The 14,737-nt window shown below is 42.1% G+C and overlaps 1 protein-coding gene across 3 annotated transcripts in view; it reads left to right on the top strand.

Moving 5' to 3' along the window:
• The first annotated feature begins 191 nt into the window (after positions 1-191).
• Positions 192-14,737, top strand: part of LOC149129287 (uncharacterized) — a 39,938-nt gene continuing 25,392 nt past the window's right edge. For 2 of the 3 annotated variants that reach the window (XM_089346618.1, XM_089346617.1), the window contains exons 1-2: positions 192-577; positions 2,611-2,739. In XM_089346618.1, coding sequence (XP_089202744.1) covers positions 2,732-2,739 — 8 coding nt within the window. In that variant the 5' untranslated portion in view covers positions 192-577; positions 2,611-2,731. Of the gene's footprint in view, positions 578-2,163; positions 2,740-14,737 lie in introns of those variants that run through there. The other variant, XM_089346619.1, reaches the window with a different exon arrangement.

Genomic DNA, 14,737 nt, shown 5'->3' with positions numbered 1-14,737 from the left:
TATATTATTTGCATACACGCACACACGCACACAAACACACACATATATACATGTAAATACATACATACATACATATATATATATATTTACGTATATATTTATGTATGCATATATATATATATATATATATATATATATATATTTACCTATATATGATTACATGTATGTATATACACATTTATCCACGTAATGCAAGCTAATTAATCAGAAAATGTAACGCAGTGTCCATAACTTAACTCAGTACCCCAAAACCTAAAAATTACGTGAGCAGAATAGTACCAACATATTACTGGTACTTAATATTTTCCAGTATGGCGAGATGCTGTGTAAAGTTAGTCCAAATAGTACGTCATGGCTGGAATGTCTTGGCTTCTAGATTTGATGGATCAGGGCTGAGTTGGGGCTAAACTGCTATAACTAGACTAATACCAACCTTTCCATCTGACAGGTACCATGACCACCACCACTAGCACCAATGTCACCACCACCTTGCCAATTTCTACTCTGGCCACCTCCACAATTTAGTCAAATGCCTTGCCTTGGGCCCTTAATGGAATGAGAGCAGTGCAATGGTGAGGTAGGTATGTCTTGTATTTTATTTATTGATCCTGAAGGAATGAAAAGTAAATCTGATTTCAGCAGAATTTGATCTCAGAACACAGAGAGCCAGAACAATTACTGCAAAGCTGTCAATTTGCTACCATCATGGACAATTAGAAAAAGTAGCTAAACCTCACTCAAATCACACGTGGAACAATAAATTTCTAGCTGGCATTCACTGACTTGATCAACAAGCTTGGGGGAAATGACATGACATCAACAACAACACCAACAATATCACACACACACACACACCACTACCAAAATCACCACCACAACCGTCAAGACCAGCAAGATTGACAATCCTTAAATTTATTCAAGATCACCTTTCTTAAACGAGACAATAAATGGAAACGCCTGGGGTAAACTGATACAGTGAAATGATCCTACCTCACCTAAGATGGCAGTCACGTTGTCCATCGATGTTATTCAAGATAATATTGGCTTACACACTCTGCTCTCTTATTCGGTTCTGCAACAATGAATTTCTAACCTGTTTCTTTATTTTGGGTTTCTTGCAAATATTTCAACAATTTCTATCCTGATTTGAAATGTCAGACTGAACTTTATAGAAGTAAACTGGTGAATTTCAAACTGGGGGTGCACACACACACATACATGTGTTATGTTACACACACACATATGCTATGTGTGTGTTTCAGTGTCTCTGCGTATTTCTGTATTTGAGGGGTACAGAGTTAAGTTATGGACATTGCGTTACATTTTCTGATTAATTAGCTTGCATTATGTGAATTTCAAACTGGGGGTGCACACACACATACGTGTTATGTTACGCACACACGTGTTATGTTACACACACACATATACTATGTGTGTGTTTCAGTATCTTTGCTTATTTCTGTATTTGAGGGTTATGTAGCTACTATTTATAGCTGGTATTACAACCATACAGTAATTTCCCTCATTGAACTCTGTGTGTGTATGCGTACGTTGGTGATGTCCAGCAAAACTGACTTTGTAGACAGCCACAAGATTATCCAGGGGCACTGGCAACGCTCTCGCTCGAAAATCCTACGGAGGCTAGTCAGGCGGTACTGGTGACGGCCGCGCTCAAAATGGTGTATTTTATGTGCCACCCACACAAGAGCCAGTCCAGGGGCACTGGCAACGATCTCGCTTGAAAGTCCTTACACATGCCGTGGGCACAAGTGCCAGAAAGGCGATGCTGGGCACAGGTGCCATCACAAATTCACTTTTGCTTGCCCCAATAAGTCTTCGCAAGCTGAGTTTCGTGTCCAATTTAACTCGATCTCGATTTCACTTGCCTCAACAGATTTTTGCAAGTGGAGTTTAGTGTCCAATGAAGGAAGGTATGCCTAAGTGGACTGGCTGAGGCCTTAGATTTAGATCTCACTTGGCTTGCTGGTTTTTTTCACGCACAGAATTTGACAGAGTATCTACAGCTGGATGCCCTTCCTAAACGCCAACCACTCAGAGAGTGTAGTGGGTGGTTTTACATGTCATCGGCAAGAAGGCCAGTCAGGCGGTACTGGCAACGGCCATGCTCAAGATGGTGTATTTTATGTGCCACCCGCACAAGAGCCAGTCCAGGGGCACTGGCAACGATCTCGCTTGAAAATCCTATGAAGGTCAGTCAGGTGGTACTGGCAATGGCCACGTTTAAAATGATGTATTTTATGTGCCACCTGCACAAGAGCCAGTCCAAGGGCACTGGCAACAATCTGGCTCGAATGTCCTTAGGCATGCCGCGGGCACAAGCGCCAGAATGGCGACGGTGGGCACAGGTGCCATCAAATTTCGATTTCTCTTGCCAAATCTTACTACCCCAAAACCTAAAAACTACGTGAGCAGAATAGTACCAACATATTACTGGTACTTAATATTTTCCAGTCTGGCGAGATGCTGCGTAAAGTTAGCCCAAATAGTATGTCATGGCTGGAATGTCTTGGCTTCTAGATTTGATGGATCAGGGCTGAGTTGGGGCTAAACTGCTATAACTAGACTAATACCAACCTTTCCCTCTGACAGGTACCATGACCACCACCACTAGCACCAATGTCAACACCACCTTGCCAATTTCTACTCTGGCCACCTCCACAATTTAGTCAAATGCCTTGCTTTGGGCCCTTAATGGAATGAGAGCAGTGCCATGGTGAGGTAGGTATGTCTTGTATTTTATTTATTGATCCTGAAGGAATGAAAAGTAAATCTGATTTCAGCAGAATTTGATCTCAGAGCACAGACAGCCAGAACAATTACTACAAAGCTGTCAATTTGCTACCATCATGGACTATTAGAAAAAGTAGCTAAACCTCACTCAAATCACACGCAGAACAACAAATTTGTAGCTAGCATTCACTGACTTGATCAACAAGCTTGGGGGAAATGACATGACAGCAACAACAACACCAACAATATCTCACACACACACCACTACCACAGTCACCACCACAACCATCAAGGTTGACAATCCTTAACTTTATTCAAGATCACCTTTCTTAAACGAGACAATAAATGGAAACGCCTGGGGTAAACTGATACAGTGAAATGATCCTACCTCACCTAAGATGGCAGTCACGTTGTCCACCGATGTTATTCAAGATAATATTGGCTTACACACTCTGCTCTCTTATTCGGTTCTGCAACAATGAATTTCTAACCTGTTTCTTTATTTTGGGTTTCTTGCAAATATTTCAACAATTTCTATCCTGATTTGAAATGTCAGACTGAAGTTTGTAGAAGTAAACTGGTGAATTTCAAACTGGGGGTGCACACACACACATACACTAACATACACACACATACGTGTTATGTTACACACACACACACGTGTTATGTTACACACACACATACATGTGTTATGTAACACACACACACATATGCTATATGTGTGTTTCAGTATATTTGCATATTTCTGTATTTGAGGGTTATGTAGCTACTATTTATAGCTGGTCTTACAACCATACAGAGATTTCCCTCACTCAACTCTGTGTGTGTGTATGCGTAGGTTGGTGATGTCCAGCAAAACTGACTTTGTAGACAGCTGCAAGATTATCCACCATCTTTCCAGCAGCAACCTTCGGCCCCTGTTTTGAATTCCATATGTCTAACCCCGCCATTGACATTCTTACAAAATCAAAAAACAATGCATTGTCCATGAATTTCGTAAACCTTTTCTCTTGCTCAGAATTGAATCAACCACCCGCATAGTAAGTCTATATATGTACATACGTAGTAAGTATATATATATACAAAGGTGTGTATATATAGATATATAAAATTATATTTATATTCATACACACACACACATATATATGTATGTATCAATATATAGATACCTGTCTATATCTATGTGCTTTTATGTATATATCTACATATATACATGTGTGTGTGTGTGTGTGTGTGTGTGTGTGTAAGGTGAGCTGGCAGCAGAATCGTTAGCACACCAGGCAAATTGCTTGGTGCATTTCGTTCGACTTGTTGTTCTGAATTCTAATCCAGCAAGGTTGACATTTAGGTTCAATGAACTCTGGGACTGATGTAATCAACTTAACCCCTCCCCATTATTGCTGGCCTTGTGCCAAAATTTGAAACCAGTAAATATATACGTAGAGGTAAGCCGTTTATGTTTATGCCTTGCCCCAATACAATCTGTTCCCTCACCTCCCCCACCACAACACACTATTCCAACTCCTTCCTTTCTTCCACCCATGATCATCCCCCCCCTCTGCATGCTCCTCTCCCCCATCACATACACTCACTCTCAATGCCCTCACAAACCTACCCTGGCCCCCTGAGCTGCCCCTATATCCCTCACCATCACCTGCTACACTCTCCACATCTCCATCTGTCTCCCTTCCCACTCTCATGAATCACCCCTACCCCTTGATCTCCTCTGTCCACTCACCCTGTCCAATCCTTGGTATGTCCTTCATTTCATTTATATTTTCTCCCCCACTGTCCCTTAAGAATATGTCCCATCACACATCTCCCCTGCCATTTATTTTTCTCAATCGTTCAAACGGGGACAGCCAAATATCTCCTACAATACGACCCCTATCTCTACCTTGCTCCCAATTATACATTCACTGTGTACATCTGATGAATGCCATGAGGCATGAAAGTATACTAGCCCTTATATATTTAATATGGAGAAGCCACTATGAAAGGTTGCTCAATAAAGAGAATGAATAGGAGAAAGAAAGTTTACTGAATGCCGATCCAACAGAGGGACCAGCTATCCGAATTGACAGTACCATGGTAGATAAAGCGATTAAGAGTATGAAGACAGGGAAAGCCCCTGGCCCTTCAGGAATCACTGCAGAGATGCTCAAAATATCTGGCAGTGTTGGCTACAACCTAGTCACCCGTATTACGAATCAGGTGATACACGAAGGAGTCATACCCAATGACTGGTGTAGCAGCACCATAGTCAACTGCTACAAAGGTAAAGGTAACGCTTTAGATACAAATAATTACAGAGGTATTAAGTTGTTAGATCAGGTAATGAAAGTCACGGAAAGGGTCATAGCCCAACTAATTAGGGAGAGAGTCAGTTTAGATGAGATGCAGTTTGGGTTTGTGCCAGGGAAAAGCACCACTGATGCAATATTTCTGGTAAGACAGCTGCAGGAGAAATACCTAGCCAAAGATAAACCTCTGTACCTGGCTTTCGTTGACATGGAGAAAGTCTTTGACAGGGTCGCCCGATCCCTTATCTGGTGGTCAATGAGGAAACTAGGGATAGAAGAATGGTTTGTGAGAGCTGTGCGAGCCATGTACAGAGGCGCTATCAGTAAGGTGAAGGTTGGCAATGAGTACAGTGAAGAATTCCGGGTAGAGGTAGGGGTCCACCAAGGTTCTGTCCTCAGACCCCCTCCTATTTATCATAATCCTCCAGACGATAACAGAGGAATTCAAGAGGGGATGCCCCTGGGATCTCCTCTATGCTGATGACCTTGCACTAATAACTGAGTCACTATCAGAACTAGAGGAGAAGTTTCATCTGTGGAAGCTAGGACTAGAGTCGAAAGGCCTTAGAGTCAACCTAGCTAAAACCAAAGTCCTAATAAGTAGGAAGGTAGACAACACACAAAGCCCTTCAGGTAGATGGCCCAGCTCGATCTGTAGCAAAGGCGTAGGTAGAAACTCTATAAGATGCACACAGTGCAAGCTATGGACACATAAGGGGTGCAGCAATATCAAAGGCAGGTTAACTAGGAAGTTAGTTTTTTTATGTGGCAGATGTTCAGGAGCTATAAACACTGTAAATGTACAGAAAACAACTTCTGCCACATTCCAGGGAAAAAAACTAGACGTAGTTGATAGCTTCCGCTACCTAGGTGGCCAAGTTAATAGTGGAGGAGGGTGCGCTGAAAGTGTAGCTGCTAGAATAAGAAAAGCCTGGGCAAAGTTGAGAGAACTCTTACCTCTGCTGGTGACAAGGGGCCTCTCACTCAGAGTAAAAGGCAGACTGTATGACGCATGTGTATGAACAGCCATGCTTCATGGCAGTAAAACATGGGCTGTGACTGCTGAGGCCATGCGTAGGCTTGCAAGGAATGAAGCCAGTATACTCCAATGGATGTGTAATGTCAGTGTGCATACTCGACAGAGTATCAGTACCTTGAGAGAAAAGTTGAACTTACGAAGCATCAGTTGTGGTGTGCAAAAGAGACGACTGCGCTGGTATGGTCATATAACGAGAATGGATGAGGATAGATGCGTGAAAAAGTGTCACACCCTAGCAGCTGAGGGAACCTGTGGAAGAGGTAGGCCCAGGAAGACCTGGGATGAGGTGGTGAGGCACGACCTTCGAACTTTAGACCTCACCGAGGCGATGACTTCTGACCGAGACCTTTGGAAATTTGCTGTGCGTGAGAAGACACGGCAAGCCAAGTGAGACCTAAATCTAAGGCCTCAGCCAGTCCACTTATGCGTACCTTCCTTCATTGGACACCAAACTCCACTTGCGAAGACCTGTTGAGGCAAGTGAAATCGAAATCGAGTTAAATTGGACACTAAACACCACTTTCGAAGATCTATTGAGGCAAGTGAAATCGAAATCGAGTTAAATTGGACACGAAACTCAGCTTGCGAAGACTTATTGGGGCAAGCGAAAGTGAATTTGTGATGGCACCTGTGCCCAGCATCGCCTTTCTGGCACTTGTGCCCACGGCATGTGTAAGGACTTTCGAGCGAGATCGTTGCCAGTGCCCCTGGACTGGCTCTTGTGTGGGTGGCACATAAAATACACCATTTTGAGCACGGCCGTCACCAGTACCGCCTGACTAGCCTCCGTAGGATTTTCGAGCGAGAGCGTTGCCAGTGCCCCTGGATAATCTTGTGGCTGTCTACAAAGTCAGTTTTGCTGGACATCACCAACGTACGCATACACACACAGAGTTCAATGAGGGAAATTACTGTATGGTTGTAAGACCAGCTATAAATAGTAGCTACATAACCCTCAAATACAGAAATAAGCAAAGATACTGAAACACACACATAGCATATGTGTGTGTGTATGTGTGTGTGTAACATAACACGTGTGTGCGTAACATAACACGTATGTGTGTGTGCACCCCCAGTTTGAAATTCACATAATGCAAGCTAATTATTCAGAAAATGTAACGCAGTGTCCATAACTTAACTCAGTACCCCAAAACCTCAAAAATTACGTGAGCAGAATAGTACCAACATATTACTGGTACTTAATATTTTCCAGTCTGGCGAGATGCTGTGTAAAGTTAGTCCAAATAGTACGTCATGGCTGGAATGTCTTGGCTTCTAGATTTGATGGATCAGGGCTGAGTTGGGGCTAAACTGCTATAACTAGACTAATACCAACCTGTCCCTCTGACAGGTACCATGACCACCACCACTATCACCAATGTCAACACCACGTTGCCAATTTCTACTCTGGCCACCTCCACAATTTAGTCAAATGCCTTGCCTTGGGCCCTTAATGGAATGAGAGCAGTGCCATGGTGAGGTAGGTATGTCTTGTATTTTATTTAGTGATCCTGAAGGAATGAAAAGTAAATCTGATTTCAGCAGAATTTGATCTCAGGGCACAGACAGCCAGAACAATTACTACAAAGCTGTCAATTTGCTACCATCATGGACTATTAGAAAAAGTAGCTAAACCTCACTCAAATCACACGCAGAACAACAAATTTGTAGCTAGCATTCACTGACTTGATCAACAAGCTTGGGGGAAATGACATGACAGCAACAACAACACCAACAATATCACACACACACACCACTACCACAGTCACCACCACAACCATCAAGGTTGACAATCCTTAACTTTATTCAAGATCACCTTTCTTAAACGAGACAATAAATGGAAACGCCTGGGGTAAACTGATACAGTGAAATGATCCTACCTCACCTAAGATGGCAGTCACGTTGTCCATCGATGTTATTCAAGATAATATTGGCTTACACACTCTGCTCTCTTATTCGGTTCTGCAACAATGAATTTCTAACCTGTTTCTTTATTTTGGGTTTTTTGCAAATATTTCAACAATTTCTATCCTGATTTGAAATGTCAGACTGAAGTTTGTAGAAGTAAACTGGTGAATTTCAAACTGGGGGTGCACACACACATACACTAACATACACACACATAGTGTTATGTTACACACACACACACGTTATGTTACACACACACATAAATGTGTTATGTTACACACACACACACATATGCTATATGTGTGTTTCAGTATATTTGCATATTTCTGTATTTGAGGGTTATGTAGCTACTATTTATAGCTGGTCTTACAACCATACAGAGATTTCCCTCACTCAACTCTGTGTGTGTGTATGCGTAGGTTGGTGATGTCCAGCAAAACTGACTTTGTAGACAGCTGCAAGATTATCCACCATCTTTCCAGCAGCAACATTCGGCCCCTGTTTTGAATTCCATATGTCTAACCCCCCCATTGACATGCTTACAAAATCAAAAAACAATGTATTGTCCATGAATTTCATAAATCTTTTCTCTTGCTCAGAATTGAATCAACCACCCGCATAGTAAGTCTATGTATGTACATACGTAGTAAGTATATATATATACAAAGGTGTGTATATATAGATATATAAAATTATATTTATATTCATACACACACACACATATATATGTATGTATCAATATATAGATACCTGTCTATATCTATGTGCTTTTATGTATATATCTACATATGTACATGTGTGTGTGTGTGTGTGTGTGTGTGTGTGTGTGTGTGTGTAAGGTGAGCTGGCAGCAGAATCGTTAGCACACCAGGCAAAATGCTTGGTGCATTTCGTTCGACTTGATGTTCTGAGTTCTAATTCCAGCAAGGTTCACATTTAGGTTCAATGAACTCTGGGACTGATGTAATCAACTTAACCCTCTCCCATTTATTGCTGGCCTTGTGCCAAAATTTGAAACCAGTAAATATATACGTAGAGGTAAGCCGTTTATGTTTATGCCTTGCCCCAATACAATCTGTTCCCTCACCTCCCCCACCACAACACACTATTCCAACTCCTTCCTTTCTTCCACCCATGATCATTCCCCCCCCCCCTCTGCATGCTCCTCTCCCCCATCACATTCACTCACTCTCAATGCCCTCACAAACCTACCCTGGCCCCCTGAGCTGCCCCTATATCCCTCACCATCACCTGCTACATTCTTCATATCTCCATCTGTCTCTCTTCATACTCTCATGAATCACCCCTACCCCTTGATCTCCTCTGTCCACTCACCCTGTCCAATCCTTGGTATGTCCTTCATTTCATTTATATTCTCTCCCGCTGTCCCTTAAGAATATGTCCCATCACACATCTCCCCTGCCATTTATTTCTCTCAATCTTTCAAACGGGGACAGCCAAGTATCTCCTACAATATGACCCCTAACTCTAATCTGCTCCCTATTATACATTCACCTCTCAATTGGCACAAACCCATCTCCCTCAGTGCTACTCATCCCTTCCTGTTGAGACGTCTTCATCTTGCAAGTGACTCGGTGGAGCCATGTTAAAGGCACTTCTATGAAGTGGTTGGCATCTGGAAGGGTATCCAGCCATAGAAACCAATGCAATGTGGCTAACACAGCCTGGTGCCGTCCTATGGCAAACTGTCCACCCCCATAGCAGAACAGAAAGTGGACTTTTCACACACCCACACACACACACATTCATACATACATGCATACAAACGGACCGATCACGTGACCGACAAGACTATCCAATGTTGCTACACATCACTGGTCACAATTCACTTTGCACGGTTTTAGCTATCGAATGACCCCCACCCCTCGGGCTAGGCAAGCAAACCATCCCTCTCCACACCACCGATTTTATCCAACGGAAAGGCAAACTGGAGCAATGTGAAATAAAGTGTCTTGCCCAAGGACACAACACACAGCCCACTCTGGGAATCGAACTCACTATCTCATGATTGTGGAACCGATGCTCTGACTACTGAGCCATGCATCTGGACATACACACACACACATATAAATGTGTGTGTGTGTGTGTGTACAGGAGAGTCTCTCTAATGTGGATCCAACAGAGGGACCAGCAATCCGAATAGACAGCAGCATGGTAGATAAAACCACGAGACGTATGAAGACCAGGAAAGCCCCTGGCCCCTCAAGAATCACCACTGAAATGCTTAAAGTATCTGGTGGTGTGGCATATGGCAGCCCTTAAATGATGATGATGCACACACACACACACACACACACACACACATAATTATACATATCTATGCAGACAGGTATATATAGCCCAGTGGAGGGGGGCTTCTCACAAGCATTTCCTGTAAGGAGAATTCCCTTCCTGAGAGAATCTACACAGCAAAGGTCTTTGCATGTCTGTGTACAGAAACCTATTAAATATAATACATCTTTAAACATAACACATATTTCAATCAACACTCTTTAGTCAATGTTGAGTTAATGAATTCCTGTGAAACTTTTGCATCTGTCAGAAACTGTTTTCCTGTTCTGTTGAAATGTCTTGACATCACTTGGGTGCCATGAACTATGCATACGGATTCAATGTCCTTCGCAAAAACACTTTTATGTCTTTCATAACCCAGTTGTACACAAACACACACACATATCTTTTATCTCTTACTTGCTTCACTCGTTTGACTGCGGCCATGCTGGGGCACAGCCTTGAAGAATTTTTAGTCAAAGAAATCAACCACCACAATTTATTCCTTATTCTATCGGTCTCTTTAGGGTTCATGTTTCCCTTAATTTTCCAAATTGCAAGAGTAATTTATAGATGCCTTTTATGTGTATCTAGAGCCATTTATTTATGATCCCTTCGAAAACCCTCATTAAATTAGATTATTTCATTTTCAGTTTCCTTTAGGTTTTATGTGTTCTTTTATACGACCAGCCTATATATGTATGTGTATATATATGTATATATATATATATATATATATATATATATATATATATATATATATATTTATATTTCACACACACACATGTATATATGTATGCATTCATATATATATATATATATATATATATATATATATATTAGCAGAGATACCCAGCGTTGCCCATGTTACATGCAATTGAAGAATGAGACTTTTCTGTTATATTTTCTGTAAGGAACTGGAATACCTATGATTCGAATTTCATCAAAATTGCAGATGAGGGTTCTTTCCCTCTTTACACACCATAAAAAATTCTAATCATGCCACATATTTCCCATACTACTGATCTTTATGCACAGATTCCAAAATTCCAGTCTTATGGAACATATAAAAAGTATTTTGCTCATGGAGCTCTAAAATGTGGGAATTAAGGTCCCTATTGGGGGTAGGTGTGTTAATGTCAACCAGAGAAATTGAATTGTTGGGAATGTTTTTAACTTGGGTCTTATAGTATTGCTCCTGAACATCTGCCACATATAAAAACTAACTTCCTAGTTAACCTACCTTTGATATTGCTGCACATCTTATGTGTCCATAGCTTCCACTGGGTACATCTTATAAAGTTTCTACCTACGCCTTTTCTACAGATCGAGCAGCGCCATCTACCTGAAGGGCTTTGTGGTTTTGTCTACCTTCCTACTTATTAGGACTTTGGTTTTAGCTAGGTTGACTCTAAGGCCCTTCGATTCTAATCCTTGCTTCCACACCTGAAACTTCTCCTCTAGTTCTGATAGTGACCCAGCAATTAGTGCAAGGTCATCAGCATAGAGGAGCTCCCACGGGCATCCCCTCTTGAATTCCTCTGTTATCGCCTGGAGGACTATTGTAAATAGGAGGGGCCTGAGGACTCAACCTTGGTGGACTCCTACCTCTACCCGGAATTCTTCACTGTACTCGTTGCCAACCCTCACCTTACTGACAGCGTCTCTGTACATGGCTCGCACAGCTCTCACTAACCATTCTTCTATCCCTCGTCTCCTCAATGACCACCAGATAAGGGATCGGGGGACCCTGTCAAAGGCTTTCTCCATGTCAACAAAAGTTAGGTACAGAGGTTTATCTTTGGCTAGGTATTTCTCCTGCAACTGTCTTACCAGAAATATAGCATCAGTGTTACTTTTCCCTGGCACGAACCCAAACTGCATCTCATCTAAAGTGACTCGTTCCCTAATTAGTTGTCACGATATACCTCAAGTCTTTGTTCCTCACAGCACATAACATTGGCAAACTTTTTCTCTTCTGCTTCCCCTCTGGCTAAATAAACCTGTCGCTTAGCTTCCCTTCTAGCAGTCTGATGCAATTCCCTGCTACCACCGTTCTTCCAGTCCTTCCAAGCCTGTTTCTTTTCCCTAATGTCTCTGTCAATAACATTGTTCCATCACTACATTATATTGGGTCGAGAGGGGACTTTGCACCATCCACAGATCTGGTCAGTGGCCCTCAGCAGGTTGTCCTGTTGAAACCTCCAGTTGTCTTCTACATCATGTGAAGCTATATCCCCCTCTATTTCGTCAAAGGCTTTGAATAATAAGTCTCTAAATCTCTGTCCATTCGCAGGATCTTTGAGCTTCCAGACCCTTCTCCTCCATGCTGGTCGTCTTCTGGGCAACCACTTAGCTCTAATCCTGAAGTCACTAACTACTAGTCTATGTTGTGGGGTACATTCTTTGCCAGGAAAGGTTTGGGCTTTTATAAGCAGCCATCTTTCCCTTTTCCTGGTGAGGATGTAGTCGATTTGGCTAGTGTGTCTGCCAGAACGGTAGGTGACTAGGTGACTGGCAGGTTTCCTGAAGTTAGTATTGCAAACCATAAGGTCATTTGCATCACAGAACTCCAGCAGCCTGGTTCCCTCTTCATTGCGTGAACCAAAACCATAGCCTCCATGTACGCCATAAAAGCCCCCTGAATGTTGTCCAACATGCCCATTGAAGTCACCAGCCACAAAGAAAAGGTCCCTGTCATTCGTGGACAAGGTAGTCTGCAGGAGGGTGTCATAAAATTGGTCTTTCTGTCCGTTGGGTAGCCTGGGCTGAGGGGCATAGGCCGAGATAATGGTTGCTAACTCATGGTGAAGGACTAATCTAATCTTAAGTATTCTATCGCATACTCTAACCACCTCGATTACCTTATCCACCCATTTCTCTGCAAGAAGTATACCCACGCCGCCGACCCCGTCTGTGTTCCCTGCCCAGAAAATCTTGTACCTGTGTTCTTTGCCTGTGAGGAACCTAGTGGAACCTCCTCTCCACCTTACTTCTTGGAGGCAGCAGATATTGACACATCTCCGTTCAAGCATCTCAATAATCTCACCAGACCTACCTTTCAGTGTGCCGACGTTGAGAGTGCCAACCCTGAGGGTGTGGGAGGTATGGGCCTGTGAGACCCTGGGGCGGGGAACAGCAGCGTCACGTACCTTAAAAGAAAGCTTGCATTTTGCAGAATTCATAAACAATCAGTAGCATTCATTTCAACCTGCATCTACTACACTATCGTATTTTGCACCATATGATCGCTACCTTACATAGGAGATGAACCCTAAGTGGGGGTAGGGGGGAATGGCGTGAAGCCTTTAGAAGTGTTTATGGGAGACAGCCAAGTACTTACGGTACCGGTGGAGAAGGTAGGAACTTCCGGTACTGGTGGGGGGGTGAGAGGGCGGGTGCACGACAGCCATTGCTGCAAAGGTATTTAGGTCTAGTGGGGGAATTTGGGGTGCGCGCGCTAGTTTTATAGCCCTGGCGAAGCAAGGGGTTAATCGAAAGAGGAGGAGAAAAGAGAGAGAGAGAGTGGGATCGAGAGAGACAGACTAAAGGAGAGAGGGTTAGGCCAGAGCACGAGGGCAATAGAGAGATACTCTTTTGGGATTTATGTCTCATAGAGACAGTAAGTGGTAGAAATATAGAATTGAGAAATAAGAGTTTTCGGTCAGCTAATCTAAGGCAGAGATAAGTGACTATGTGATAAAAATTAAAATTGAATAACTTGAATATCTGAGTGAATTTGACGACATTGTTATGGACAACTGAAATGAATTTGACGACATTATAATGAGACGGACAGAATAGTGGAAGCACTAAGTAAGGTTGGAAGCACTAATATATATATATATATATATATATATATATATATATATATATATATATATATATGTATATATATATACATACATACATATATATGTATATAAATTGCATATGTATGTATTTATATATGTGTGTGTGTGTGTGTGTGTGTGTGTGTATCTAAATATGTATATCTGTATACATATATATACTATTGTTTTATTCTTTTACTCATTTCAGCCATGCAGCTGTGGTTATGCTGGAGCACCACCATATATACACACACACACAAATAGATATATTTATACATTGACAGATAGACAGACAGACAGACAGACAGACAGACTGAGTTTCTTATTTAAAAGCAATTTCCAAAGTCTTCTCCTTTCTTTGGTGGGGTGGAGGGTGTATCAGATTTCTTTTCATGCAGTCTTCTCGTCTTCCCAAGTCTTCATGGGTGTGTTGCATACCCACACACACACACACATGCACACGCAGCTGTTTGCACACACTCATACATATATGCACACACATTGATGCATATACACATGAATAGAAATTGCAAAAGGTCAAAATAATAAACAAATTAAATACACGAAAAGGAAAAAAAAAAAACTGGTTGTTGTGCATTATTAAATGAAAT

The sequence above is a fragment of the Octopus bimaculoides genome, unplaced genomic scaffold (assembly GCF_046866305.1).
Source record: "Octopus bimaculoides isolate indiv1 unplaced genomic scaffold, ASM4686630v1 contig76, whole genome shotgun sequence".
Taxonomy (NCBI): Eukaryota; Metazoa; Mollusca; class Cephalopoda; order Octopoda; family Octopodidae; genus Octopus; species Octopus bimaculoides.
Note: the sequence above shows the minus strand (reverse complement) of the source record. Positions and strands in the feature narration are given on the sequence as shown.